The sequence below is a fragment of the Microtus oregoni genome, unplaced genomic scaffold (assembly GCF_018167655.1).
Source record: "Microtus oregoni isolate MIOR12 unplaced genomic scaffold, Mior012 000070F_ref0000104, whole genome shotgun sequence".
Lineage (NCBI taxonomy): Eukaryota > Metazoa > Chordata > Mammalia > Rodentia > Cricetidae > Microtus > Microtus oregoni.
Genome location: NW_024543977.1, coordinates 1957178 through 1984903, shown reverse-complemented (window position 1 = coordinate 1984903; position 27726 = coordinate 1957178). Strand labels below are relative to the sequence as shown.

General features: G+C 41.9%; 1 protein-coding gene across 9 annotated transcripts in view; it reads left to right on the top strand.

The window, feature by feature from the left end:
- The window catches only part of Arhgap21 (Rho GTPase activating protein 21), a 123779-nt gene extending 98402 nt beyond the window's left edge, over nucleotides 1-25377 (top strand). For 4 of the 9 annotated variants that reach the window (XM_041641596.1, XM_041641601.1, XM_041641595.1 and 1 more), the window contains 18 exons: nucleotides 1721-1879; nucleotides 1996-2098; nucleotides 2600-2692; nucleotides 4691-4727; nucleotides 6852-6977; nucleotides 9028-9312; nucleotides 11957-12021; nucleotides 12097-12236; nucleotides 12827-12969; nucleotides 13230-13385; nucleotides 13475-13553; nucleotides 14187-14260; nucleotides 14338-14427; nucleotides 17177-17302; nucleotides 17481-17522; nucleotides 17814-17919; nucleotides 19781-19812; nucleotides 22925-25377. In XM_041641596.1, the coding sequence (XP_041497530.1) occupies nucleotides 1721-1879; nucleotides 1996-2098; nucleotides 2600-2692; nucleotides 4691-4727; nucleotides 6852-6977; nucleotides 9028-9312; nucleotides 11957-12021; nucleotides 12097-12236; nucleotides 12827-12969; nucleotides 13230-13385; nucleotides 13475-13553; nucleotides 14187-14260; nucleotides 14338-14427; nucleotides 17177-17302; nucleotides 17481-17522; nucleotides 17814-17919; nucleotides 19781-19812; nucleotides 22925-24601 (3533 nt within the window). In that variant the 3' untranslated portion in view covers nucleotides 24602-25377. The remainder of the gene's footprint in view (nucleotides 1-1720; nucleotides 1880-1995; nucleotides 2099-2599; nucleotides 2693-4690; nucleotides 4728-6851; nucleotides 6978-9027; nucleotides 9313-11956; nucleotides 12022-12096; nucleotides 12237-12826; nucleotides 12970-13229; nucleotides 13386-13474; nucleotides 13554-14186; nucleotides 14261-14337; nucleotides 14428-17176; nucleotides 17303-17480; nucleotides 17523-17813; nucleotides 17920-19780; nucleotides 19813-22924) is intronic. The other 5 variants (XM_041641604.1, XM_041641603.1, XM_041641600.1 and 2 more) reach the window with 4 other exon arrangements.
- The last annotated feature ends 2349 nt before the right edge of the window (nucleotides 25378-27726 follow it).

The following is a 27726-nucleotide window of genomic DNA, read 5'->3' as shown; positions in this document are numbered from 1 at the left end:
AGAGCCCTGGATGAGTTAGAACTCTATAGCTGAGACTGGCCTTGACCTTTTTATTCTGTTGTCTTTACTTCCTGGGTGCTGGGATTAGAGGTGTGTGCCACCATACCTGGTTTCATGAAGAGCTAGGGATCCACCCTATGCCTTCATGCATGCTAGACAAGCACTTTACCCCCAACCTATGTCCTAATAGTTTTTTGATGGAGTCTTCATGACAGATGATCACATGTACCTGCAGTGGGAAGGCAGAGGGTGGGGAGAGGCGGGTACTCAAGTGTGTTCCTTATTCGGTGTGAGATACCTCCCCATCAAGTGTGCTGCCCACAAAGGCGGGTCTTCTTTCTTTAGTTATGCCTTTTGGAGACACCGCCATAGACAACCCCAGAGAGTGTGTTTCTATGACGATTCCAAGTCTAATCAAGTTGACAGTGGAATATTAATCATCATAATAATCATGCTACCTGCATGATTTTTTAAAATTTTTTAAAAAATAAAAAGAAATGTTTTTTGGTTGTAATGGTGTTGTCATCTCTTAATTGGGCCTTCTCTTGTTTTCTTTAGTGTGACTAAAGGTTTGTCAATCTTGCTTATCTTTGCAGAGAATTAACCTTTTGTTTCGTTGACTATTTATTAAAGGATTTATTGCTTTTGGTTATATAATAGAAAAGTTACAATTTTTCAAACATTAGTTCTTTTTGCCAAAATACTGATCATTAAAATGATAGAAGATTGTTAGAATTTGCTCAGAATTAGTGTTTGACCATCTGAACCAAGTGATCAAAATTCTGTTTTATATCACTGTAGTTTTTTTTTGTAAAGGATTCTATTATGGGACATCTAATCTTATGCCTTATATATAGTTCTGCCCTCCTATAAAATTTTGTTTAGCCTAAAATACTAGAAGGTAAATCGTTGATGTTTTTACAAGAGTAAGAATTTAGAATGAAGTTATGGCTCACTAATTGGAAGACAGGTGCCAAGCAGGCAGGGCCGATGAGGCTTGGTTTAGATGACACCATTGAATTCTGCTGTCTTGCTCTCTTAGTCTGTAAAGTCATGTTTCAGGATTTCGTTTGTTTTACAGGAAGTAGGATATGTAAACCGTTTACACGTATTAGCACATAATGAGCACCATTATTGTTAGCTTTCATGCATGTATACAGATTGGTTTGACAGAAGGTGACAGACTTAGAGATAGTGAGAACTCGCACACAGAGTTTCCCATTTCTACAAGTCCATCTGCACACAGCTAATAGGAAAATCATGACTGACACCTGTCCTGGAAAGAAGGGACCTTTTATGATTTACTTAACAATGCCAAATAGATTAGAATGTTCTGATAGACTTCTGGATGTTACATACTGGACTTTGTTATCTTGCTACACAAGTTAAAGACTTGTGTTGGGAGTTGACAGTCAGACTTGAAAAAGTCAATTTTGACATATGGCTGATTATTTGCTTTGGTCCATTTAGGGTCTTATACCTACATGCTTTGTTTGCTATGCTTGTTTTCATTTTACATTGTTGGGGGGGATTATTCATTTTTATATTTTCAGAGTTATTGGCAGCACTACAGTAGTGGTTGTGTAAAGTGAATTTTAATAGAGAGCTGTGTCATTTTATTGGTGGTTTGATGACTGCTAAAACCTTCATTTGGCCTTTTTAGGCACAACAGTTGACTATGACATTTTTAAGGTTCAGTAATTGTTTTCCTTCCTTACAGACGAGCCAACCAGCCCTAGCATTGATCATGATATCGCACATATCCCTGCATCTGCTGTAATCTCAGCCTCTCCCTCCCAGGTCCCCTCCATAGCAACAGTTCCTCCAAGCCTCACGACTTCTGCTCCTTTGATTCGACGTCAGCTCTCCCATGACCAAGGTACGTTTAAAGTGATTCTGCACTGTACCTCACAAATACCTGGCAAGTGGATCTTTAACCATTGAAAGAATCTGAAAGATCACTTAAAAAGTATGAATTCTGGGTCTGAATTGCAGAATCTGTTGGACCTCCCAGCTTAGATGGCCAGCACAACTCAAAGACAGAAAGATCAAAATCCTATGATGAAGGGCTGGATGATTACAGAGAAGACGCAAAACTGTGAGTCTCAGACGTATTGTTTTAAATGTTTTTATGTAAATGGTATTCATTATGAGTTTAGCTTTTAAGGTTGTCTTATTTTTAACTTTGACATCAGAAATGCAAATTGAATAGTATCAAACTAGCATCCAATTTATTTTAGAAGTAATATTTTTATTTGTTTATAGCAACATGCTTTTATATGTCATAGATATAAGACGCTATTCCTCCCCCAGACTTGTAGCTATTTATAGTGGTTTTACATAATGAGGTAGGGCTATTACTCATCGTGATGATGTGTTCTTTCAAAATTCTGCTGATTATTTTTATTTTATTACTTGAACCTTCAAACATGATTTTCTAGTTCCTTTTCATGTGGGTATTTTTATTGATACATTGTTTGGTTCATAGATTAGTTTAGGAAATGTTGACAGCGTTTATCAGTGAGCAATTCTTACGTCAGTTTGTTTAATGTCCTTTTAGGCTTTCATCAGATTGTCATTTGTATTCTAATACAATTAGTTCTTCTAGGACTAGTCGCATAAGAGCGGTTCCTCTGAGATACTGCCAGGGCACAATGTTCCAGCTCAGTAGGAGTTTTCCTCATGATGCCAGGTTGGATATGTGAGCCATTGCCACGCAGTTCAGGCTTCTCTCTACATGGGCTATGCACAGCTTTCTTCAAAGATGGCAGCACTACGTGTTTCCTCACTTATTCAACACATGTACAATGTCTTAGACAATATTAACTCCCCATTGCCTTCTCTTGTCTCCTCAATCTCCTGCTAAACTCCTTCTCAACTAAACTACACTCCAGTGTCTATGTCCGTGTGTCCCACTGAGTTCAGTTAAGGAAGCATGCCTGAGCATGTGTGGAGTTATTTACCATAGCACAAACAGCTTACCAGTGGCCATGAACAAAATGCCCCCCCCCACCTGCTTGCAAGTAGCGGCTCCTCCTCACTTTCCTCCCCTCACTGGTGCTAGGTGGTGACTCTGAGTTTGTCACAAATCCACCTTGTGTCCCATGTGTGAATTGGGGGAGGGAGACTGTGAACTGCGATGTTATTTGAATTACGCAGCTAGTGGTCTACTCTCTATTGGCCTTTAACTGCTCTTCTTCATTCACGGACATTTTTACCTTTTCTTGAGAGTAGTTAGTAATTCCAACGTCCAGCTCATGTCTGTGTCTGATTTTATAATCTTCCGTATCTTGAAACTGGGTTCCTTTTTCGTTTGAATTGTCTTTTTTTATTATCATTGCCATTTTTTATTGAAAGCTAGACGCTACAGATAGACAAAAATTTGGGTTAATTTTACAGTATTCGTTCACAGGGGTGGGCATAAACTGTGAGACAGGCTCTCTCCAGGAGTTTAACCCTTTCTTTCTAGCCTACTGGTAAACAGTTTCAGAGTCTCCTGGTACTTTTCAGGAAGGAGTTTGTATACCTGTTTCTCATTGCCTTCTTGGTTGAGGTGTTTTTTGAGAGAACAGTGATGTATTTTGTCACATCTTAAAAGTTTAATTATTTTGAAGAATTAATACTGACCTGAAGCCTTTTCATTGACAGCATTTGTTTCTCCCATTCTTGAAAGCACTCAAGAGTGTGGGTGAATGAGTGTATGCAATGGGGTGGGTTAAGGGGTGGGGTGGGTTAAGAGGGAGTGTCTCTGGCCTTCATGGACCTGCAGAGAGTTGATCATAGCAAGAAGTCTTGTTTACCATTAACTCAGTAGCCAGTATTGGTTCAAACTTTTGGAGTCCGACTCTGAGTGGTTTATTTTAGGCATGTTTAAGCAAAACACAGTTTAGTGAAAACTTCGGGTGATTATCAGCTCAATCCTGCATGCACAACAAAACATACATAAACCTATGAAAATTGGATGTAACTACATTGAAACTCTTTGCTAAAGTTCAATGGGACACCTTACATAAGGATAGCTTCTATAGATTGACTGAGAAAAACCAGTTTTCAGTGTTCTGTGGGTGGGGAGTCCATTGTCAGAAAGTCTCAGACTATGCAAAGAGTCAGCAGGCTAGGAAGCACTTCTGCTTCTGCCTTCTGGGCAGAAAACAGGTTTTGCATTCCCTCTCTTGGAGGAAGAGCTCTGCATTCTTCACATTCCAGGTTCCCCAGTGCTTACCTGTGAACACCACAACCTTCCTCCTGCTGGTAGAGGGCACAAGGTGTGGCCGGCACTACCTGACAGCTTGCTGACTGCTGCATTCAAGGTCCAGGGTTTTCATTAGCTGCATAGGGCAAAAGAGCTGTAGTAGACTGCCCCCTGTAGGTAGCAAGCCCAGTGGTTAGCCCAGAGGTAGCTTTTCCTTTGATATAAAGAAATATGTTTTAAAAAGTTGCACACTTAAAGCAGAAAAGGCAGAAACAGCTGACCTGGCAAATGAAAGCTAAGAAAGCTGTTATCAATGAATTGAAAATGTACATGTTTATAACTTAGCTTTTCTCACTTATGTTGAACAATGAACATATCAATAGCATGATTAGGATGAAATGTCAAGTCATTAATTAATGAAAATTTAGTTGTAGTAGTCAGTTCTTACATAAAGAGTTTTTAATACTTACTGCACTTATTTATATACTTCTCCAACAGATCCTTTAAGCATGTGTCTAGCCTGAAGGGAATCAAGGTCAGTATTTAATATTTTTAAGATACCGAGTAAATGATCAATGTTTTATTTACCTTAGTTTACTTTAGTCCATCAAAGAAAAGTATGTATTTTTCTCTTTTGGGTATTTTGTATTTAAATGATATTACTTTTTAACCCATGTCCACTGGATTGGAAAGATACGTGAAAAAGTGTTTTTAATTTCTAAACATTTTCATGAAGTATATAATGCCTTACAAACATTGGACTGATTTTTCTCATTAACAACTCAAGGCCCAAATCAAAATGCCAAGCAGCCCTTCTGCATTTTATTTTCTCCTCAAAATCTACCTGCTGCTTCTAACCACATCTATACCGTCTTTACCCTTCCTCGTACTTCATTGAAAAATTAGGGATGATTAGACAGGAAAACTTTAATTTGCTGCCCCTGGAAATGGCTGGGACTGCATAGTTATTTCCTTTCTTGCCTTTTCCTTAAAGTCTTTGTGCTTGGAACATGGCCTTGCTGAAAGCCAGCAAGCACCCAAACTTCTGTGGTACCCACCCACACTTACTTCCCCAAACCCCACCCTCTTCTGCAAGGGTAGTCTTCCCGGTCCTTGCTTACTGCAGGCCATCATCTGCTGTCTCTGTTACCCAGGAAACTCCCGGAAGCTGTACCTCTCTACCACTCCCAGTTTGTAATTTTTATATAAACCTTAAAAACCACGTACATGGTCTCTTCCCCTCAGTTCACATACGTGAGAATCATAAGTGTGCCAAGGTTGCCAGTGACGCTCAGCTTCACAGATGGTGGTTACCTGGGTTTTTAACTTGATACAACTTGTCAAGAATAGTTCCACAATTCCATCTGCTGCTTCTACTTCGTCATCTCTTCCTTTGTGTTCTGAGTCTTCTTTGCTGGCTCTTCTGCACAGTTAAAATTTTGGAATGCCTAAAGCTAGTTTCAATCTGTTTCTGTACACTGATTTCCTTGTTGATTAATTCAGAGGCCTCACGGAATCTGTTTACTAGCCTTGGCTTCCTCCCAGAACAGCAGCTCATGGAAGCCACTACGTAACCTAACGTCTTCATCCACATATTTAGTAAGCAGCTCCAGGTTTGCATAGCTCTTGATTACCCTTAGATGGTTTATCCCTTCTCTCCGTCTCATTAATTCCACTTTTATTCTCCCATTTGCTCAAGACAAACTGTTTCTTCTGTTTCCCTCCTTGACGTCAGACTTGTCTTCTCTGTGTCTAAGCCATAGCCTCAGTGGTTCATCCCTCCTCATCTTCTCTCCAGTCACGCAGTCATCTCTGCGTGCTTGTCCCTTGAAGAGAAACCACTCTCCATGCAACAGGATGGATGGTCTTACTCTCAGGCTCCCTTCCCTTTCTACTACAGACAAAAGACCAGACCAACTTTTCCTTAGCTCTCTACATATTGAAGTGATAAGTATGTGTTCATCAGCCCATGCATTCTTCCTGAACTTTCCATCTCTGGCCTGTTATGGTGCTGCTGTGGCCCCACCAGCTTAGTCATCCAGTTCCCAGTCCCTCCATGTCCATTCTCCAGAAGCACCGATCACGAATGGCTAATGTCCTCACTTCTGTCTCCAAGTTTTTGTGTCATTTTGTTTTAAAGCAGGATCTCATTGTATAGAATAGGCTGGCTTTGAACTTACTTTGTACCTCAGGCTGGCCCCAAACTCTGTAGAGTAGACATAGATTCGTTTTTTGTACACCCTAAGCTCCTCCCATTGCAGCCTCTTGAGTGCTGAGATTACAGGTGTCCCACTAGACTTGGCTTCTTGTTTGTCGCCAATCTGTCTGTCCGTCTGTCTGTCTTTCTGTCCATCTGTCTTTGTGTGTGTGTGTGTGTGTGTGTGTGCGCGTGTGCGTGTGGTGTGTCCACCCCATTATCTTTTTCTGCCAAAATGTGACTCCATGAGACTAACGAAGTCACACTATTCTGTAGATGGCTTTTAAAAAACAATGGGAGCCAATTTGCCTTTTACAAAAAGGGCTAGAAGTGTTTCTGGTATGGTTTCTAACCCCAGAACTTTCCACAGTGCTTTACTTAGAACATTAAATATGACATTTTGACAGCACAGTTTCTGTGTCTAACTATTTATATTTAGTGTTCGCTTGGCTCTCTCTGTAGATCACGGACAGCCAGAAGTCCTCAGAGGACTCTGGATCCAGGAAGGATTCTTCCTCTGAGGTCTTCAGTGATGCTGCCAAAGAAGGGTGGCTCCAGTTCCGACCTCTCATCACCGATAAGGGCAAAGTAAGTGCACTTTCTTAGCTCATGTGATACCAGAAATGAGGCCTGATGAAACCTCTTACACATATGAGGTTGTGAGGCTCCCAGGCATTCCTAAAAAGGGAAATCTCATCGATGGGGTCATTTTCTGCTTCTCATCTTGAGCACCAGCTCCATGTGGAGTATACTGCCTTATAGTGTGCTAGTGTGAACAGGAAATCGGGGTCTAAGGAGGAACTCTGTCTCTTTCTACCAGGATGGGTTATCTAAGTCACTAGATAGCAATTCTCCTTACTGGCATCTAGAAATATTTAGCCTAGTTCTTTTTAATTTTTGTTTCATTTCATTTTATAAACACTGAATTACATGAATGTGTTTAGTGGTATCAACATGGTGCTTCAGTAAATAGAATCCAACCCAATAAAATCTTTGCATAAGAATTATTTTAGTGTTGTGAAAAAATTTAAATTTGCAAACATCCTTGGATATGGATGTTCCTGCTTTACCCTGCAAAGCTGATAATTTTGGTCATGTCATTTTCTGTCATTATGTGTTGTTTCAGGAGCATTCCTTCTGGGGTGTTGATCATGCCCCTGTTTTAAAACTTGGGTTTTACTTGTATTATGGTTTTTGTTTTTCCTTTGTTTGTTTGTTTGTTTTTTTCTGGTCAGAGATACAGCTTAATGGTAGAGCACTTGAACACTGCTCTAGATTCAATCCCCTAGCACCAGAAGGAAAAAAAGATTATTATTGGATTTCTTTCTTTTAGTTATGAAAATTTCTTTGCTATTTTTGTGTTCCTATAATCGTTATTAAAAAAATAAAAGCAAACAGTTAATGGCCACTTTTAATACATTTCTGTAGCATGTATTTGGGTTTAGTTGTTCATTTTGCCTTCCATCTGAAGTTGATGCAAATACATTCCCTAATTGGTATATATGTGACATTAAAAAAAAGTACTACCTTTTGTTTTTTAGCTTTTTATTGATTCTTTGTGGATTTCACATCATGCATCCCAATCCCATTCATCTCCCTGTACCTTTGTGTCCACCCTCTACCCTGCTACTCCTTCCTATCCCCCTCCACAAATAAATTTTAAAAATAAGGAAAGAAAAAGAAAAATTCAGTGTGGGAGCTGTCCTGTCACACAGTGAGTCACAGTTACCCTGTGGTCCATAACTTTACTTGGAAGTGTTTGCTGCAGAGTGTCATTGGTCAGGTTCAGGGCCTCTGGTTTCTGCTGCCCTATCGATACTGGAACTCCTCTTGGATACCCTGATGTTGTCCTGCTCCATGGAGATCCTGACAGCTTTGGATCTGCAGGTCCACCCGCCTCACATGCTCCAGCAGTTCATAGATGAGGTGGATGCTGGGGTGGGACAAGTCATACCTTTGATTCTGGGCCTGGGTGACACCTGCCTTGATCAGCTGCCAACTTTCCCTCAACATTATCCCTGGGGTGAGCTCCCCAGCACTGCCTTGGCCAGCTCACCTTGCAGCAGGCAGCAAGGGGAGGGATCGGTTTTCCTACTCTCATGCCCTTGGGCCAACTTATCCACACCCATACCACCACAGCCACCTCTACTGTTTTGAAAAAGTACTACATTTAAAGTTTTTATTTGTTTATTTAGATGGGATCTCACTGTATAGCTTGGAACCTGCTAAGTAGACTAGGCTGTCCTCAAACTCAGAGCCTTTGGCTCCTGTGTGCTCAGACATGAGTCACCATGTCTAGCTACACTTTTATTGTATGTGTAAGTGTATCATGTGATTGTTCTTATGCCGTGGCAAGCATGTGAAGGTCAGAAAACAGTGTGCAGGAGTCAAGTTCCCTTGTACTTATGTAGGTCTCTGGATAGAACTCATATCAAGCTTGGTAGCAGGCAACTTTTCCCACTGAGCAATCTGACATTTTTTTTTATCCTTCCTTTCTTAATGTGTCTTCAGTAAATGAGACATTGCTAACCCATGTACATAACTGCATCTGAAAGGCGCTGCTTAGTCCCCATCCTGTCACAGAGCTCTAGCCTTGTATTGCGTATTCATAGACATGGACCACTTGGCTATTTTCCAGCGTGTTGGTGGCAGCATTAGGCCTTGGAAACAGATGTATGTTGTACTTCGGGGCCATTCCCTTTACTTGTACAAAGACAGAAGAGAGCAGACAACGCCATCCGAGGAAGAACAGCCCATCAGTGTCAATGCTTGCCTGATTGACATCTCATACAGTGAGACAAAGAGGAGGAACGTGTTCCGCCTCACCACATCTGACTGTGAGTGCCTGTTCCAGGCTGAAGACAGAGACGACATGTTAGCGTGGATCAAGACTATCCAGGAAAGTAGCAACCTAAATGAAGAGGTATGATTTTCAAAGGATGTGGATGAAATTTGACACTTATTAAAGCATTGAATAGATTATTTTTTTTTAAATATTTATTTATTTATTATGCATACAATATTCTGTCTGTGTGTATGTCTGCAGTCCAGAAGAGGGCACCAGACCTCATTACAGATGGTTGTGAGCCACCATGTGGTTGCCGGGAATTGAACTCAGGACCTTTGGAAGAGCAGGCAATGCTCTTAACCACTGAGCCATCCCTCCAGCCCTGAATAGATTATTTTTATAAAAAAATAAGATACACTATTTTCAGTCATTAAAGCGGAAAATTCAAGTATACCTACATTATTTGTATTTATTGAAAAAGTACTATTACTAAACAAGAAAAATAGGATATTCATATTCTTCATTTCTTTTCAGACGTAGCAAATTGCAGTCAGGAGCCCCATGTTACCTTCTGAGGATTAGTGTTGTCCCTGGTACCTGTGAGGAGGGTCAGGACACCTCCATGGATACCAGTGTCTGTGGGTGCTGCAGCTTCTTACATGGCACAGAAACCTGCAAGAACCCTTTTGACCAAATTACTACCCACTTGTCCTAGATGCTGAAATTAGTATTGTTGTGGGTTAGGCTACAGCAAAAACATTTACAAAGACAAGTTACTATGTAAAGGCAAAGAAATGATTTTTTTTTAAATGGAATTGTGTAGGTAAAAATATACTATATCCTGGTATGCTCATGGGTTTCTAAAGAAGCATGTTTTATCAAAAATCATTCTATAAGGCATTTTTTTTTAAATTAAGGAATAATGCCTTACATTTTTGAGAGTCTCTGGCTTATACCATCAAGGAGTTGCTTTTGCAGTAAGAATTTTAATAGTCAAGGTATTTTTCAATACAGTGGAAGTCAAGCTTCTCCTCACCCCACCATATCATTAGCGCGGTTTTCCTTGCACATTCGTCGTGCTCCTTGTGCCTGCTACTCAGTGCTCGTGGTCAGCTGCGTCAGCTGTGCAGCTGCACATTCGATTTTCCTCTTTTCATTCCCATTGTTCAGCGGACACTGAAAACTGAAAGGCTCACACCGTGAGGTCACCTCGCTGGGCTGCTGTGCCTCCTGCCTTGCCTTTGCTCTGTCGCTGCTCACTGCCGTCAGCTGAATTGTGTGTCAGGAAACTGAAGGGTAGATTTCAGCTTAAAACAGTTGCTTGAGCTTTTTAATCAGCGTGCACAGCATTGGGATACATTATGGCATTTTCTTCTTTTATTTTTGTCTATGTTTTTTTTTTGTTTTGCTTTGTTTTTCGAGACAGTATTTATCGTGTAGCCCTGGATGTCCTGGAACTCTCTCTGTAGCCCAGGCTGGCCTTGAACTCAAAAGATCCATCTGCCTCTGCCTCCTGATTAAAGGCATGCACCACTACTGCCTAACTACATTGTGGCATTTTCATATAAACTCTATCTTTGTTGATCCCTTTCCCTCACCCCCTTTCCTTCTGGTCCCCTTCTTTCTGCAGGTAGTCTACATTCCACTTTCATGCCACGTAACTTTTGTTGCCTTTTTCTTTCTTTCTTTTTCCCTACTCATGCTCCTGTTTGCAATTCCATGATCTGAACCCACCCTCGTACATGCACACATATGAAAATTAAAGTCTAGTTTCTGCATAGGAAAGAAAACATGTGCAATTTGTCTTCCTAAGCCTAGGCAACATAACAGTGAAAAGCAGAGAAGAGAGTCATTCAATATGGGTGTTGGCAAGAGGAACAAAGAGCTCTAGTGGCCTCCAGTCCATCCTTGAGCATCCTGCATGAGGGTTAGGTTTAGAGGGCAGAAAGGCATGCATAGCTAAGCAGTCCTGGTCAAGGTGTCGTCCTGTCCATCATCGTTGTGGCTCAGCTTTGACAAATCACAAAATTGAGTGAAATCTCTTTCTGGGAGACAAGCCCCCCTCTTACTGTCATGGAGTATGATGTTAGCTTTTGCTTCTTTTAGCATGAGAGCCCCGGGACATGGTTAACTTTTTAAGAACCATTGTTTCAATAATCTGATAGCCAAAAAGAGCACAGTCTTCAAGGATCTTTTTTCCTGCCTGTGTGCCTACATGTATTTCATGACACTCAAAATAAGAGGTATTTTAAAAAATGTTTGCAGACACATGACAGTGTATAACCACAGTAACTATAAATAGTTACTCCTGTTTGCTCACCTTTGAGCAGAAAATAGGACAAAGCAGGTTCTTGAAGACCTGCCCCTCTTGATGCCACTTAACTCTTAATTCACTATTCCTGCAAGTTATTCATTAATTCTGGTGTATTTTTCCATTTTGACTCAGTAGTATTATTATTGAATGCTGATCATTCATTCTTATATTAGAGATAAGCTGGCTTTGTGCTCCTCAATTATGCATTTTGCTTAGCATATTAATTCAGTACCTACTGAATCAGTGTTACCTAAAAACTATACTGATATTGCATATATAAAGCAAACTCACTTGCAGGGGCACTTGAACCATTTGCCACATGGTGACAGCTCCATTGAGAATAAGTCATAGCATTTATATTAATAAAGTGATATCATAGCAAGCTTCAAACCTAGGGGCTACCCTCTGCCGCCTCCAATAGTCTGCTAGCATACTTTCTAATGTTACCTTCTGCTCATTCTGTAGGACACGGGAGTTACCAACAGAGATCTAATTAGTCGAAGAATCAAAGAATATAACAGTCTGATGAGGTGAGAATCCCACCATGCCTATGGTTAATTTAGATGTCAAATATGCAGTTGTTAAGAAATGTTCATTTCTTTCAGCAGCAAAACAGAACAGTTGCCGAAAACACCTCGCCAGAGTCTTAGCATCAGGCAGACTTTGCTTGGTGCTAAATCAGAGCCAAAAACTCAAAGCCCACATTCTCCAAAGGAGGAGTCAGAGCGGAAGCTTCTCAGCAGAGGTAACTAAGTGTAACCAGCTTATGCCGGGTTGTGAGTGTGTGTTCTCTCTTCACGGTGCTGTTTTTACCAGCAGGCCCAGGGTTAGCTAGCTCGAAACTCATGGTAAACACGGAACAAGCTTATTGGACTTTTTCCTTTAAGGTGAGGCCCAAGGCATCCTTCCCTGTAATCAAGAGAAAGGGAAGGAGAGCAGAGTCACATCTTTACCTATGTGAATGGCCAGGCGTCACTGTCAAAGGCCGGTTCTGGTTCTTTCTGAGAGGGTAAAGAAGTCGAGTGTGTCTGACAGTCATGTGGCCGGGTGGAGGCATGACAGCGCCGAAGGAGAATTCTGTGCTAAGCGTAGACTGTTATAAGACTGCAGTCAAGGCAGGCGGATCTCTGTGAGTTCGAGACCAGCCTGGTCTACAGAGTTAGTTCCAGGACAGGCTCCAAAGCCACAGAGAAACCCTGTCTCGAAAAACCAAAAAAAAAAAAAAAAAAAGACTGCAGTCAATGCAAGCATCAGTGAAGTAGCCTTTTAAAGTGATTCGAACAGTCTTGTTTCCATTTTTTATAATGTCAATTTATTTTCAATAACAATCAAAAGATGATACCAGTCCACCCAAAGACAAAGGCACTTGGAGAAGAGGCATTCCAAGCATTGTGAGGAAGACATTTGAGAAAAAGCCAGCTGCCACAGGGACCTTCGGAGTTAGACTGGATGACTGCCCGCCTGCCCACACCAACCGGGTAGGAGACCCCAACCATTCGACCAGTCAGTGACCATCATAGCAGGGCCTGAGTTTACAGCTCTTTGGATAAAGGGGGTGCATGCTCATCTGGTCGGTGCTTTTCTCCCTTAGTATAACTGTGGGTTGAACAGTTTTTATCTTTAAGCTTTTTATCTTAACTCTGAACTAGAGTAGTAATTTAATCAGAAATGGTCAGTAGGAATTCATTTTCAAACTTTTGTACTGTGTTAAATAAAATGCTCGTTTCTTGTTTTGCAGTATATTCCATTGATTGTTGACATATGTTGCAAATTAGTTGAAGAAAGAGGTCTTGAATATACAGGTATTTACAGAGTTCCTGGGAACAACGCAGCCATTTCAAGCATGCAGGAAGAACTCAACAAGGGGATGACTGACATTGATATACAAGATGATGTAAGCTCATTTCTGTTTGAATAACTGATCCATTTTTTCTTCTATAATATTGACCACAAAAATGCTTTGTTTCTGTTTTGTATATCCAGAAATGGCGAGATCTGAATGTGATAAGCAGTTTACTAAAATCCTTCTTCCGAAAGCTACCTGAGCCTCTCTTCACAAATGGTGAGTTAGTTCCCTCAGACCATGCCAGAGGAGAAGGCTCACTGTCTGGGGAAATCAGGGCATAATAAATCTAACCAGGAAAACAATATGAGGGATGAAGAAATGGCATTTATCAGGTCTAAATTTAATGAAAAGCATAATTGAGAACTGACTTTGTTCATTTATAGTCTTGATAAATTTTGGTAAAAAATCATTTGCAAAAAGTTGATCTACTTCAGTAAAATGATAATAAGATCTATATTCACCTATGTTTGTCATCAAGCTAAGTATGTCATTGTTTCAGTCCGATTTCTTTGGTTATAAGGTTTACTTTCACGACCCCATGCTAGATACTGGTGTGAGGTGGGGATAATGGACAGGTTGAATGAATGCTAGACAGTAGCTTTGAAGAACATTGAGAGAACTGTCTAGACAGTAGCTTTGAAGAACATTGAGAGAACTCTTCTCTGTTTCCTGGAAAGGCTTGGAGATCATTAAAAACCGTATCTAGCATGTAAATTTCAGAGATTTATATTTTAAAGATAGACAAAATCTTACACATTTTAAATTGTGGTTTAAAATTAAGCCCTGAAAAAAGGGGACTGCAGTTGACCTAAGCAGGTTGATTTGTTCTTTTGTTCCTACCACTACCAGATAAATACACTGACTTCATTGAGGCCAATCGTAAGGAAGACCCTCTAGATCGGCTGAGAACATTAAAAAGACTAGTAGGTATTTCTTTTTATTTGGGGAGGTGCAATTCAAATACAGCATTTAAATCCATTCTGAAAATAATATGTTCCAGATCCATGACCTGCCTGAACATCATTACGAAACACTCAAGTTTCTTTCGGCTCATCTGAAGACAGTGGCAGAAAATTCAGAAAAAAATAAGGTACGCAAGGTACAGCCCGTGGAAATACACTCTCAGCAACCTCAGTTAGAGGGTTGGCCTTCATCGCTCTGTGCTGAGAACTTAGAGGAAGCCTAAGAGGCATCAGACTGGACTGGCTGGGTCCTTCTGAAGATCGCACAGAAGCAAAGGCCGCACAAACAGCCGCTGTCACTCTTGTGAAGGGCACTTCTTTGGAAATGTGTCACTTGACATCCATCCAGCAAGAAAAATGGGAGAGTCAGAATTTTATTGTTTTCAGCTTTCAGTCACTACCTTAAATAGGTGGCGTATGTGCATGGTAACCCAGCAGATGATCCACGCTGAAAAGAAGTGTTTTCTTTAGTTTCCTTTTAAACAGTGTGAGCTTTTTCTTCCTTTAACACCACATCAGCACACACCCACAGCTAGCTAAGTATTCTCAGATATTCAGTTCATGTTCAGGTTTTCTCGAGCAGTTTTTTTTTTTAATATCTTTACAGTTATTTGTTTAAATAGCTAAGTAAGATCCACATTGGATTTCACTGATCCATTTAATCTTCATTTTTCATCTTTTTGCTGAATCAGTGAGTGATTGTTGCCCAAGTCTATTATATCAGGAGGTTGCAAATGATTCTTCTTCTAACTTGGGTCATTATTTGCAGTTTTGTGATGATCTTGTTGTTATGGAGGAAAAAAAATGAATTCTAGCTGGAGTATTTTCTAGTTGATTATCCCTGACCGATGGCATGGTCCAAAGTTCAGTAGCCTTATTATGTACCAGTGTCAGACATACTGAGGAAGAAATCAGGGAGCAGTTCCACTCACCGTAGCCTCAGAACTGAATCAGCTGGTGTCTATGCTGTACAATTCCTTTTTGCTGTTGTTGTTGTTGTGTTTGTTAGGTTTGTTAGGGTTTCTATGCAATATAACTGTCCTGGAATTTGCTAGGTAAACTCAGGCTAGCCTCAGACTTAGAAATCCTATCTCTGCCTCCTGAGTGCTGGAATTAAAAGCGTGAGCCTCCACACCTGGCTCAGGTTTGTTTTTTGTTTTTTTTTTGTTTTGTTTTTCGAGAAGGATCTCAGGTAGCTCAGACTGGCCTTGAGCTCAGCTTTGGAGCCTAAGTGTCTTATCCTCTTGCATCCTCTTGCCTCCACTGGAGCCATAGGCATAGGCCACCACACTGGCTTCTTAGAGTTTTTTCTGGATTAATAGTGAATTTGAAGACAATATAGTACTTTATTTTCATGACATTTTCTTAACCTAATTTTTTGGATCTAAAGACTTAAATGAAGCCATAGGCAGGAATCTACTAAATGTTTGACATTAAGCATTTGATGTGGTAGATTTTTTTGGCTTTCGGCCATTCTTGCCATACCAGTACAGGGGTTGGGACAAAATAACTGAATATTCTAAGAGGAGACACAAACATGGCCATGCCCAAATCCTTTCTAATAGTCCAGGAAAATCCTAAACCTTTATAAGAGTTTATTTTTTGTTTTTCTTCCATATGTTATGATAACACTGGTTAAAAGATGAGTGACATTTAGGCTCCTTGTCTGGTAAATTACATACACATGTTGGTGCCTCCCAAATAATCTAGTAATATGGGATCCTGATGATTAATTTTTTTCATACCCTGATGAGTTCTAAGATTGGCTAAAGTTTTAACACTTTAATCAAACCTTAAGCTCAACATAATATAGACACAACAGGTCCCGTGACAGTCATGATTAAACAAATTGGGAAGAGTCTGTCAGTGACTATGCAAGCTGATAAGAATCTCAGGCTAAGAAGGCAGGGAGCCAAAGCCCAGAACTTGAGGAGATTTGGATGAGGTCAAAGTTCATCAGAAAAGATATTTCAGACTTGTTTTCCTTTGTTAAAGATTTTGATGTATGACACAAAAGAATCTGGAACCCAATCTTATTCCCAAGTCCTTTGTCCCTTCCTTCCAATTCCCAAGAGGAATTCCTTATTCTTTCTTTTTCCATTCAAAAATTTACACTTCCTCCCTTCCTCCCATTCTCCTCTTGTTTCCCCACTCACCCTCCTCTCTCCCCCTCCCTCCTTAAGAGAGGGCAAGGAACCCTGCCCTGTGGGAAGTCCAAGGCCCTCTCCCCTCCATCCAGGCCTAGGAAGCTTTGCATCCAAATAGACCTGGGTTGCAAAAAGCAGCCAGTACATGCAGTAGAAACAAGTCCCAGTGCCTTTATCAATGGCTTCTCAGTCAGCCCCCATTGTCAGCCACATTTAGATTCTTTAATTTCACTTTTTTCTTTTTTGTCCCCAACCAATCCAGATATCTTTGTTTTTGTTTTGTTTTTTTTAAATATTTATATATTTTGTATACAATATTCTGTCTATGTGTATGACTGCAGGCCAGAAGAGGGCACCAGACCCCGTTACAGATGGTTGTGAGCCACCATGTGGTTGCTGGGAATTGAACTCAGGACCTTTGGAAGAGCAGGCAATGCTCTTAACCTCTGAGCCATCTCTCCAGCTCCCCAGATATCTTTGTTAACTAAAACCAGTTGGTTTGGTTTCATACTAATCAAAGATTCCTTGGAAAAACACAAATAATCAATTATCATCATCCATTATCATTTTAGGATTTGCTCAGAAAAACCCTAAGTAGGAAGACTTTGTTTTTCTTTATCCATTCTTTGTGGTTTTTATCAAAAAGAACTTTCCAGAAATAAATTTCAACAACTCAGTGCCAGACCTGCAGTAGAGGTTTAATCTAATTTTTCACTTTCCTTTCCTTCAGATGGAACCAAGAAACCTAGCCATCGTTTTTGGTCCAACTCTAGTGAGAACATCAGAAGACAACATGACGCACATGGTGACACACATGCCTGACCAGTACAGAATCGTAGAGACCCTCATCCAGCACGTAAGTTGGCACTGCCTCTCTTCCTGAAAGGCCACTTCCATCGCACCTGACGGCTGGTAGGACGAAGGCTGCACCTACTTTCCCCTCTGACACTTCCCTATTCCTGTTCTGTTCCCCGAGGTAGAAATACACTTGGAGGGTTATTTAATTATTCTCACTTTTTTATTTTAAATTTTAGCATGACTGGTTTTTCACAGAAGAGGGCGCTGAAGAACCTCTCGTAAGTATTGTTGGTGCGCGTGCTCTGCTCTTTTCATGTGGGACACAGGCTCCTTCTTGATGCCACAACAGTCTTGATCTTCTGCCTTGTGTGCTCTTGTCAGCCATGTGCCTAGGAAGCAGGTCTCTAGTGCCCAGTCGCTGATCTGATGAGCGTGTAACTGGTGCCTACTTCACCATTAGTGGCATCTAACCAATGCGAAGTTAAGCCCCTGCTCCATATAGCAATGCGTATCTTCTACTAAGTGTTGTTTGGAGAGACGGTGAAGAGGTCTTTGTTTGTTAACCACAGACGACAGTGCAGGAGGAGAGCACAGTAGACTCCCAGCCAGTACCCAACATAGATCACTTACTCACCAACATCGGAAGGACAGGCGTGCTCCCCGGAGATGTACCAGGTAACTCTTGTGTGGGCGGTACTGACCGCTAGGTTATTTGACATTCCTGTAACATGAAACAGCGACTCAGCCATGAGTAACAATCCACTATGAGTTCTTTTCTTTCCCTTCCTCTATTTCCTTTCTACTAATAAAACTGCGATCTGCCTTTTCTGATTGACCTCACTTACCTTCCAGTGACTATAATGCCATTGACAGTGCATGGAGTTGTGATGTTTGTCAGAATGGGAAGATGAGAGCAATGAGCATGCAAACCACTGTTTTGTTCTGTTTTGTTTTTTTTTAATTCACAGTTTCCATGTAATAGTCATCACAAGGTAAAACAGATATATGCTGCTGGATATGTGGTTGCTGTGACGGCAGAAAGTATGGTTAGACTGAATGCATAGTTCTTGGTTGGGGCCAGTTCTGTGAGAGCAGCATGCCCCTCGCAATCCAGTGTCATCTGTCACTAGAGACGTCGCAGTCTAAGCTGCTCTACTGACCTTGATTTTCTTCTTTCTCCTACTGCCACCCTAATGCTTGGTTAAGTATTAGTGTTTAATAGGCTCTTGATGGAAACGTCTCCTGCCAAACTGTTGCACTAATCTGGCATGCTATTTCACACAATGTTCTCCCTTTGTCTCTAGTTCTTGTTTTGGCTCTAAAGGGCTTTTTCAGCACTTACTGACACAGGCAAATCTATATTGATGTTGCGCAGGCGAAGTGGGAGGAGTCTATCACACGGTAATGTCACTAGTGGATTCTGTGATGTCCCTGATGGACAGCTGGAACTGTAGGAAGAAGGAGGACTGCTGTCCACACTGTAGCTGCCTTGTCTGCAGAAACCCCCGGTTCTTGTAAATGCAAACATAGCTGATCTGTGGTGTAAAGTCTCTCTTAAGAATATTGTAAACAGATCACTGCTACTCTCTTAAAAGTTTTTCTGCTGTCTCTTGTTATTTCTGAAGCGGACCCTGAGGAGAAATAGCATGGTATGGTCCACCGGTTCTTAAAGTCATAAAGCATTTAGCCATGTGTTGAAAGGGGCGTGGCATGGGCCCAGCTCATTAATTTTGAAAATAATTTTCCCAATATTTTAAAGATAAAATTCTAAAATTGATATTTATTCTTCATCATGCTGGCCCCTTCCTACCCTCTTTATAATTGTATAATCTGAGTTTTTGCCAGACAGCGAAATTATGGTCTCCATTTTTCCATTTCCATAATAGCATTTGTTAATAGATACTTACAAACCTGGTAGCAATTTAACCAAACTAACCAAAAGGATCCCTGACTGCACGGATGTGAAACTGGGGGCGAGCACAAAAATAAGCATCATTTAACAAAACCAAACGTGACCTGGGAGCAAGGCCACCCTAATGCCTCTGTCGTGTCCATTCACATCTGGGGTGTGTTTATACAAATTCCAATCTGACAGTCTGACAAAAATCAACATGTACCAGTGTGAGTGTTTCTATTTGTAGCTAGGGCAGCCGGCAGTCTGGAAAGTCCTGCATTGTGTATCAGTTTCAGATGCAAGATGTGGGACATGATTTTAAATGGTGTTCAAGCTTCCTCATTGCTAGATTCACTATTTAGAAAGATAGACACTAGTATTCCGTTTCTGTTTAGCACAGGGCTCCTTGCCATTCCTCTCATTGAGCTGGTTCTGCCTACAATTCACAGCATCCTTTCATGGCGGTGGCTTTCTGTGGTGCAGCTTGCATCTTTGTGAGCTCTGACTATCCACTGTGTTCTATTGTTTTGAGTTTTGCTTTCACATTTTGTTCTGTGCCTGTCCTCTTCATAAGTTTTGCATTGTTTATTGAAAGTGGTGAGGCTTGGCTCCCACTAACTGCATTTTATTTACTTCCCACAGATTCAGCTACTAGTGACTCAACAAAATCTAAGGTGAGTTGTGTATACAGTTTGAAAACACTTCATCGTGTCTTTCTATGAGAGCTTTTATCATTAACATACAATTGTAGTTCATACTGGAGCCAGAGTAGTGAAGTCCAGTGTGAGGAGAAGTTAATTTGGAACAGAAGAAGGCTGGAGAATACAAGATCTTGAGCTGGAAGATTGCAGTAGTGGGAACAGTTTAGCATGATGCAGACAGCAATGGCTTGATTACATTGTTAAAAATGTACTAACATGAAGTTGGGTGGGGGTGGCGCACGCCTTTAATCCCAGCACTCAGGAGCAGAGGCAGGTGGATCTCTGTGAGTTCGAGGCCAGCCTGGTCTACAAGAGCTAGTTCCAGGACAGGCTTCAAAGCTGCAATGAAAACACAGAGAATGGGATAAAGAATCTGCATAAGCCAGGATGATGGTGCAGGTCCGAGACAGGAAGAAAACCTGGTCTAACCTGGCGTTGCTATCATAGTGAGATTCTGTCTCAAAACACACATGCACACATATAAAAAGATCCTTCTAGCACAAATTGGATTCAATGGGTCATTTAAAAAGAAAAAAAAAAGACAGTTATGAAGTGGATCTGTGAGTCTACGAGGAATGAGGGATCGAAGTACCTGTAGAAAGGATTTCCATGCATGGAAAGGTGCTGGAATAATAGTTTTCAAGCATGTGTGCTTGCATGCTGTAGTGCACGCGTAGAGATCAGGGGACAGTGACCTAAATCGTTTTCTCAGCTTGGTGAGTCCAAGGGATTGGACGCAGGTTGGCAGGTGATTTTACCCACCAAGTGACTTCTCACCTTTCTGTTGCTGTGACAGATACCGTGACCTAAAGCAACTAAGGGGAAGAAAGACTTTATCTCGCCCTCTGCTTTCAGGCGTTGAGGGAAGTCAGGGCAGGAACATGAAGCAAAAACCACAGAGGCAGACTGCTTCCTGGCTCACTCAAGGGCTTGTGCTTTTAGCTAGCTTTTTTACCCAGCCAGGACCATGTGCCTAGAGATGGTGTTGCCCACAGTGTCAGACCCATTGCAACTCAGTTAGCAATCAGAACAGTTCCCGCACACGCTCGCCCATAGCACAGTCTGACCTACGGAACCCCTCGACTGAGACTGCCTTTTCAGGAGGCTCCACAGTTGGCCGATTAGCGCATCCACTGGGGCTTTTGTTTGTTTAAACATGTATTTACAATCCTTTTACCTTGAATTCATTCCTTGCTAAGTGTGTGTGTGTGTGTGTGTGTGTGTGTGTATCACTCGGGCCATGAACACACAGACTTACTTAGCTAATTATAATATGGATGACACCACCCTAAATAGTGCAGCCCTGTCTCCCACAAACCAGAACATTCTCCTACATAATCAGTCTGGTCATCATTGGCAGGGCACTAACACAAGCATAATACATTATTGTATAATGTATTTTTTATGCAACTTTTCCGGATTACCTGAATATTCTTTTAACCCCTGCTCAGGAATAATCAGAAATCATCGCTTACATTCGATTGTCATGTCCCTGGTCTCCCTAGAGCTAGAATACGTCCCAAACCTCTTTTGCCGGATTTCTATTTGGAACAGGGTCTCACAGTGTAGTCCGAACCAGCCTGGACACATACTCCAGCCTCAGCTTCCCACGTGTTTCACTGTACCAGCTTCAGGCGATAAACTTTGAAATCAGAAAGACATGCTTGATATCCCTACCCCCCTCACTAGACATACACCCCTTTCCCTGTATGTTCATCTTACATTGTTTTATACTAAGCCTATAACATAATTTGAATTTTCACTGTTTCCAAATTGTAAAAATCAGACTTTTTTCACACAGAATTAGAGAATTTAAAGGTGATATAATCCAGGTGCTTCTTCTCTGACTGGTAAAATCGAGGTGTGAAAATGAATTCATCCTTTGTGTCCTGCAGAGCAAGCTGGAGACAGGAGGCCAGTTCCTCCCTCAGCTCAGGTTCAGGCATGGTCCAGTGTTAAAGAGAACATGGGGGAAACAGGAGCGGCCCATAGGAAGGCACTGTGGCTGAGAAGTCCTTTACCGTGTAGAAAAGCACAAGCCTACTGATCTCTGATTTGTCTTTTTCATAGAACATCTCCTTTCAGAAGACATCATGATAGCAGGCTAGCTTGTTTAAGGTTTCGTTTTGTTTTGTTTTGGTACTAGGCATGTATTTTCTGATCCATTACTCTACATGCCTTCTGCTAGGCTCTCTTTGCTGAAGATTGTGTTCTAAAAGGAAGGGCTAATTTACCTGCCCACCAACCACTTACTTGGCAGGCAGACATTCCAAACAAACTAAATAGCTGTCATCAAGAACTTCCGATATGTAGCTAGCACGTGACTCTTACATTAGCAGTACACTGCAGTGTTTTGGGGTAAGAATTCACAACTTTTTGAGTAACTTTATGTACTTTGAATTTTTTGCTTTGCTGTTACATGAGATGAATGAAGCCTTTAATAACTTGATTTACCCAAGACAAATCCCTGAAGATCCAGTCTTGGGGAGCTAATGGGAACCAGACTCCCCTTAGCTGAATGAGTACCTCAGGTACAGTACCTGTACCATATGCTGTCCACAGTCATGCAGACCTGATCATGTCTGAATAGTAAGTGTCAGAATGCTGTTTACCTGCTTCCCTTTTGGGTGTTTGAGACAGGATCCCACTGTGTAGTTGGGGCAACCTTGGGACTTGTCCTCTTTCTGGCAGCCTCCTGAGTGGTGTGATTACAGGTGTGCACCATCACACCTGGCAGAATATCTCTTAACTTCTCTACTTGTAGACTAGATAAAGGAAGTAGGACTATTTGAGTGTTATGGGTGGGAAAAACCAATGAGGAAATTAATAGGAATTGGGAACCCTCAATTTCCCTAAGCATGAACTAATTCCCTGAAAGAGAAATGTATCTGTTATGATGTGACAAGAAATGGGACTGGTGATTAAATTAAAAAAAACTAACATTGACACAAGTTTAAAAGTGAGTATTAAAAAATAAGCAGACGATGTTGTGGATCATCTGGGCTTTGGTAGACTTTAACTCTAAGCCAGCCCTGCCAAGACTCTGGACAGTGTTCATGACCTCATTTTTCTGCTTGCTTCCTAGGGCTCTTGGGGATCAGGGAAGGATCAGTATAGCAGGGAACTGCTTGTGTCCTCCATCTTCGCAGCTGCTAGTCGTAAGAGGAAAAAGCCCAAAGAGAAAGCCCAACCCAGCAGCTCTGAAGATGAGTTGGACAGTGTGTTTTTTAAGAAGGAGAATGTGGAACAGAGTCACAATGAGATTAAAGAAGAGTCCAGAAAAGAAAATGAGGTATCAGGCAGAAAGCAGAGGGCTGTCATTGCCAAAGACAGTAATGCCAAGAAAGACACTGGTGTATCAAAGGAGGAGAAGAAAATGCCATCCGAAGAGCCCTCCCCACCACACAGCTCCAAACGCAACAGGTCACCAACTCTGAGCAGTCGCCTGGCCGTGCTGAAGGAGAGCCCCAGATCTCTTCTGACACAGAAGCCCCCCTGCGAAGAAACAGGGTCTGACTCGGGCACTCTGCTTAGCACGTCTTCCCAGGCTTCGCTGGCGAGGTCCTCCACCAAAAAATCAACCAGTCCAGAAACCAAGCACAGTGAGTTTTTGGCCAATGCTGGCACCATCACCTCAGATTATTCTACTACATCATCAGCTACCTACTTGACCAGCCTGGACTCCAGCCGCCTGAGCCCCGAGGTGCAGTCAGTGGCAGAGAGCAAGGGGGATGAGGCTGATGACGAGAGGAGCGAGCTGGTGAGTGAAGGGCGGCCGATGGAGACAGACAGCGAGAGCGACTTCCCTGTGTTCCCCACCGCGCTGACTTCGGACAGGCTGTTCCGAGGGAAGCTACAGGAGGTTGCCAGGGTGAGCCGCAGGAACTCAGAAGGCAGCGAAGCCAGCTGCACTGAGGGAAGCCTTACACCAAGTTTAGACAGCCGTAGGCAGCAGTTCAGTTCCCACAGGCTGATTGAATGTGACACGCTGTCTAGAAAGAAGTCTGCTCGCTTCAAGTCAGATAGTGGGAGCCCTGGAGACACGAGGACCGAGAAAGAAACTCCTGCCCTGGCCAAAGTGTTTGACGTCATGAAGAAAGGCAAGTCGACAGGAAGCCTCCTGACACCCAGCAGAAGTGAATCCGAAAAGCAGGAGGCCACTTGGAAAACAAAAATAGCAGATCGCTTAAAACTGAGACCCAGGGCACCGGCTGATGACATGTTCGGAGTTGGGAATCAAAAACCTACTGCCGAGACAGCGAAAAGGAAAAACATCAAACGCAGACACACGCTCGGAGGCCACAGAGATGCTACTGAAATCAGCGTCCTGAGTTTCTGGAAAGCGCAGGAGCAGAATGCAGACAAAGAGTCCGAGCTTTCAGCTGTGAATCGGTTAAAACCCAAGTGCTCAGCCCAGGACCTCTCCATCTCAGACTGGCTCGCCAGGGAGCGCATCCGCACCAGCGCCTCCGACCTGAGCCGAGGCGAAGGCCGCGAGTCACAGGCCGAGAGCTCCAGCATGCCGGGCACACCCGCCAACACCCAAGTACCCCTCTCTCAGCAGTCTGAAGCCAGGGGCGCTGCTAGCACCTTGACATCAGCTGGTGGGCCCCCTCTTTCCACACCACCACAGTCACCTGACCAAATAAACGGAGAAAGCTTCCAGAACATGAGCCAGAATGCTAGTTCTGCAGCCAACACCCACCCTCACAAACTGTCTGAAAGTCCCAGTACTAAGGTGGAGTCTCCTCCCTGTCTTTAAGCTGGGTATGTCCACTCTAGAAATAAAAAGCTACTGTTACACAGTTCGGTAACTCTGTAAATATTTTTCTTGTACCAGAATTGTTATTATGCAGCCTTGGTTTGGGCTGGATTCACCATTTTGCACTGTGAAATAGCTTTACAGTGCATTACTACAGCCAGAAGAACACACACATACATGTAAAGGTATATCAGATAGTTGTATACAAATAAGCAGTGTGTTTGTTGCAACTTATTACATAGTAGATTCCCCAAATTACTGAAGAAAAATCGCTGGCTCATGCCACAGAATTGTCCTTTTGGTTCCTCACTAACAAAAGTGCCTATGATAAAAGTACATTTGATTTTTAGGGTGCCATATTGTTGAAATTAGATAACTTACATTGAATAAATGAATGCGTTTTACCAGTAACAAATTTCATTACCTTTACCGGTTTTAACACAGGTGGATACAGAACCTCCATTCTTTAGTCATTCCATGTGGATCTGAGTTTTATATCAAACTTTTAATACAGTTCTGAGTTTTGTGTGACTTGAATTTTTAATCTTTCTGTAAAATACGTAATAACTTAAATGAACATATTCTATGTGTATCTTTTCTTCAGATACCAGATTTGATATAAATGTTGTAACATAGATGTGTAGATAGTGGATCCTGGATGGAACTGGCTTCTTCCTGAGAAGAATATAATTCTGCATGAGGACTTAAATCCAAACCTGTGTCATGCCTGTGTGCATACCCAATTAAACACTGGAAATAAAAATTGTTTTGGTGAAGTTTTCCCTGTTGGGAGCTGTCTCTATTTTAACTGTTGCCCATTTGTATACTGTTTAACCCATTTTATACTATCTAGCCCTATCTTTTAAAAGTTAGCCTCTGTGTTCGCACAGTCCTTCCTCCTCTCCTCTCTTGCCATGGCTGGGAATGACTGCTTAGGAACGCTTATGGCGGCCTCACTTCTGTGGGTCAGTGGTCCTTAGGAACTGGAGCTGCAGTACTGGGCGCTGCTCGCCTTTCCTGGAGAAGCATTGAGTAAAGAACTGTACTTCCTAGACATGTAGCGAGTTAGACTGTAACTTCTGAGTCACCTGTATGAGCAGTGACAGAAATGTAGCGAGTTAGACTGTAACTTCTGAGTCACCTGTATGAGCAGTGACAGAAATGTAGCGAGTTAGACTGTGAACTTCTGAGTTCGCTCCTATATGAACAGTGACAGAAATACTTCCCAGTGTAGCATATTATAAATAATGCAGCCATAAAATCTAAACGTGTGAAGATTTGATGAGCGCGGAAGTCACTGGAGCCACAGATTCTCAAAAAACTTTTTATAAAAACATTTCTAATTGTTCCATTTCACAAAACGAAATTATGTATATGTATTTGAGTATATATAAAATATGTCAGAGGCTACATTCCCTTGTTATCAGAAAGGAAAGGAATTTGTAATAACATGTTGAAATAAGAGCAGTTGGGCTGTGTCCCGGGCACCCGGCCGCCCGCACGGCTAGCTTTACCCGAAATAATTACACAGAAACTGTATTTTTTTAAGCACCGCTTGGCCCATTATATCTAGCCTTTTCTCAGCTAACTCTCGCACCTGGACTAGCCCATTTCTTCTAATCTGTGTAGCCCAAGAGCTGGCTTACCAGGAATGATCTTAACCTGCGTCTGTCTGGAGTGGGAGAATCATCGCGACTCACTGACTCAGCTTCTTTCTCCCAGCATTCTGTTCTGTTTACTCTTCCCACCTATGTTTTAACCTATGAGGGCCAAGCAGTTTCTTTATTGCTTAACCAATGAAATCAACAGATTGATATATGACACTCCCACATCAATAACGCACACTCGGCTTGCAGTTACTTCGACACAGCTACATTATAGAAACTGACATCAGTCATCAGGCACTGTTGCTGTAGCTGTGGGCACAGAAGGCACAGTGAAGGCTATGCCGTGTGTGGCTGCGCCAGCAGTAATGTGATTTTCTTTCTTATTTTAGACATTGTCTCACTGTGCAGCCCTGACTGCCCTAGAACTTCCTGTGTAAACCAGACTGGCCAGGAACACAGATCCACCTGCCTCTGCCTTCCAAGTGCTCAGACTATAGGTATTTGCCACCATGCCAGCTGGATGTGATTTTTCTTAAACAGATATGCTGTCAGTAAAGGTCTGAAAAAATACACTTTTGGTGTAGTTTACACAACAAAAGTAAAAGTATATTTTTGAAACTGTCAAAACCATCTTTTAGGCATTTTGAAAGGCTGGTTCAAGGCTCAAATGATTGTATTTCAATCTGCCCTTGAATTAATTATGTTTTTGGATTTAGTTGGTTGTGTATTTTTAAAATCCCTAATATTGTTGATTTTTTTTCCCAGGATTTTGTTCTTTCATTTTCTAATATATGCATTTTAGGCCTTTGGACTCTATTTTTGTTATTAACTTAAAAATATTGGCGAGAAAGATGGGGAAGTGGGTAGGATGTCTGCCCAAGCCCCACAACCTGAGTTCTATCCCTGAAACCTACATGGTAGAAGGAAGGGAATGAGCCCCACATATGTGTGCACTTGTACACACAGCATAGTGTAACAGAGGTCAGCAGAGGACACTTTCAGAAGTGTGGATGCAGAGAACAACTCAGACCATCATGCTTGGTAGCAGCAAGCACCTTTACTTGCTGAGCTGTTTTGCTGGCCCATGACACAGTTTCAATGGATTTTGATGTAAGTTATATGTGTTTGAAGAACACATGATGGGACTGATGGTTTTTGTCCTGGGTGCCAAGTCCAGGGCTGAATATACCGTTTTCCCACTGATCTGCGGTGCCATCTTCTGCCTCTGTCACTCCCCGATACATGTGCAGGGCTGTCTGGGGCTCAGTATCTTCTCTATCGCTCTGCTTGAGTCCCTGCTCATAATACATACTTTATAAATCTTGATGGGGAAGTTTTTCTTCCCATTGCTTCTAAGCCAGTCCACTGCAGCTGCTATAGACTTGCATGTGAGTTTTCTACTTTAATATATTATCTTTAACTTGTTCCCTTTTATTGGAGGAATAGTTTTTGTTCTTTAATTTCTCAAGTTGGATGATTAAGTTCATTTATTATATTTTTAGTCTTTTCAAATCCCAA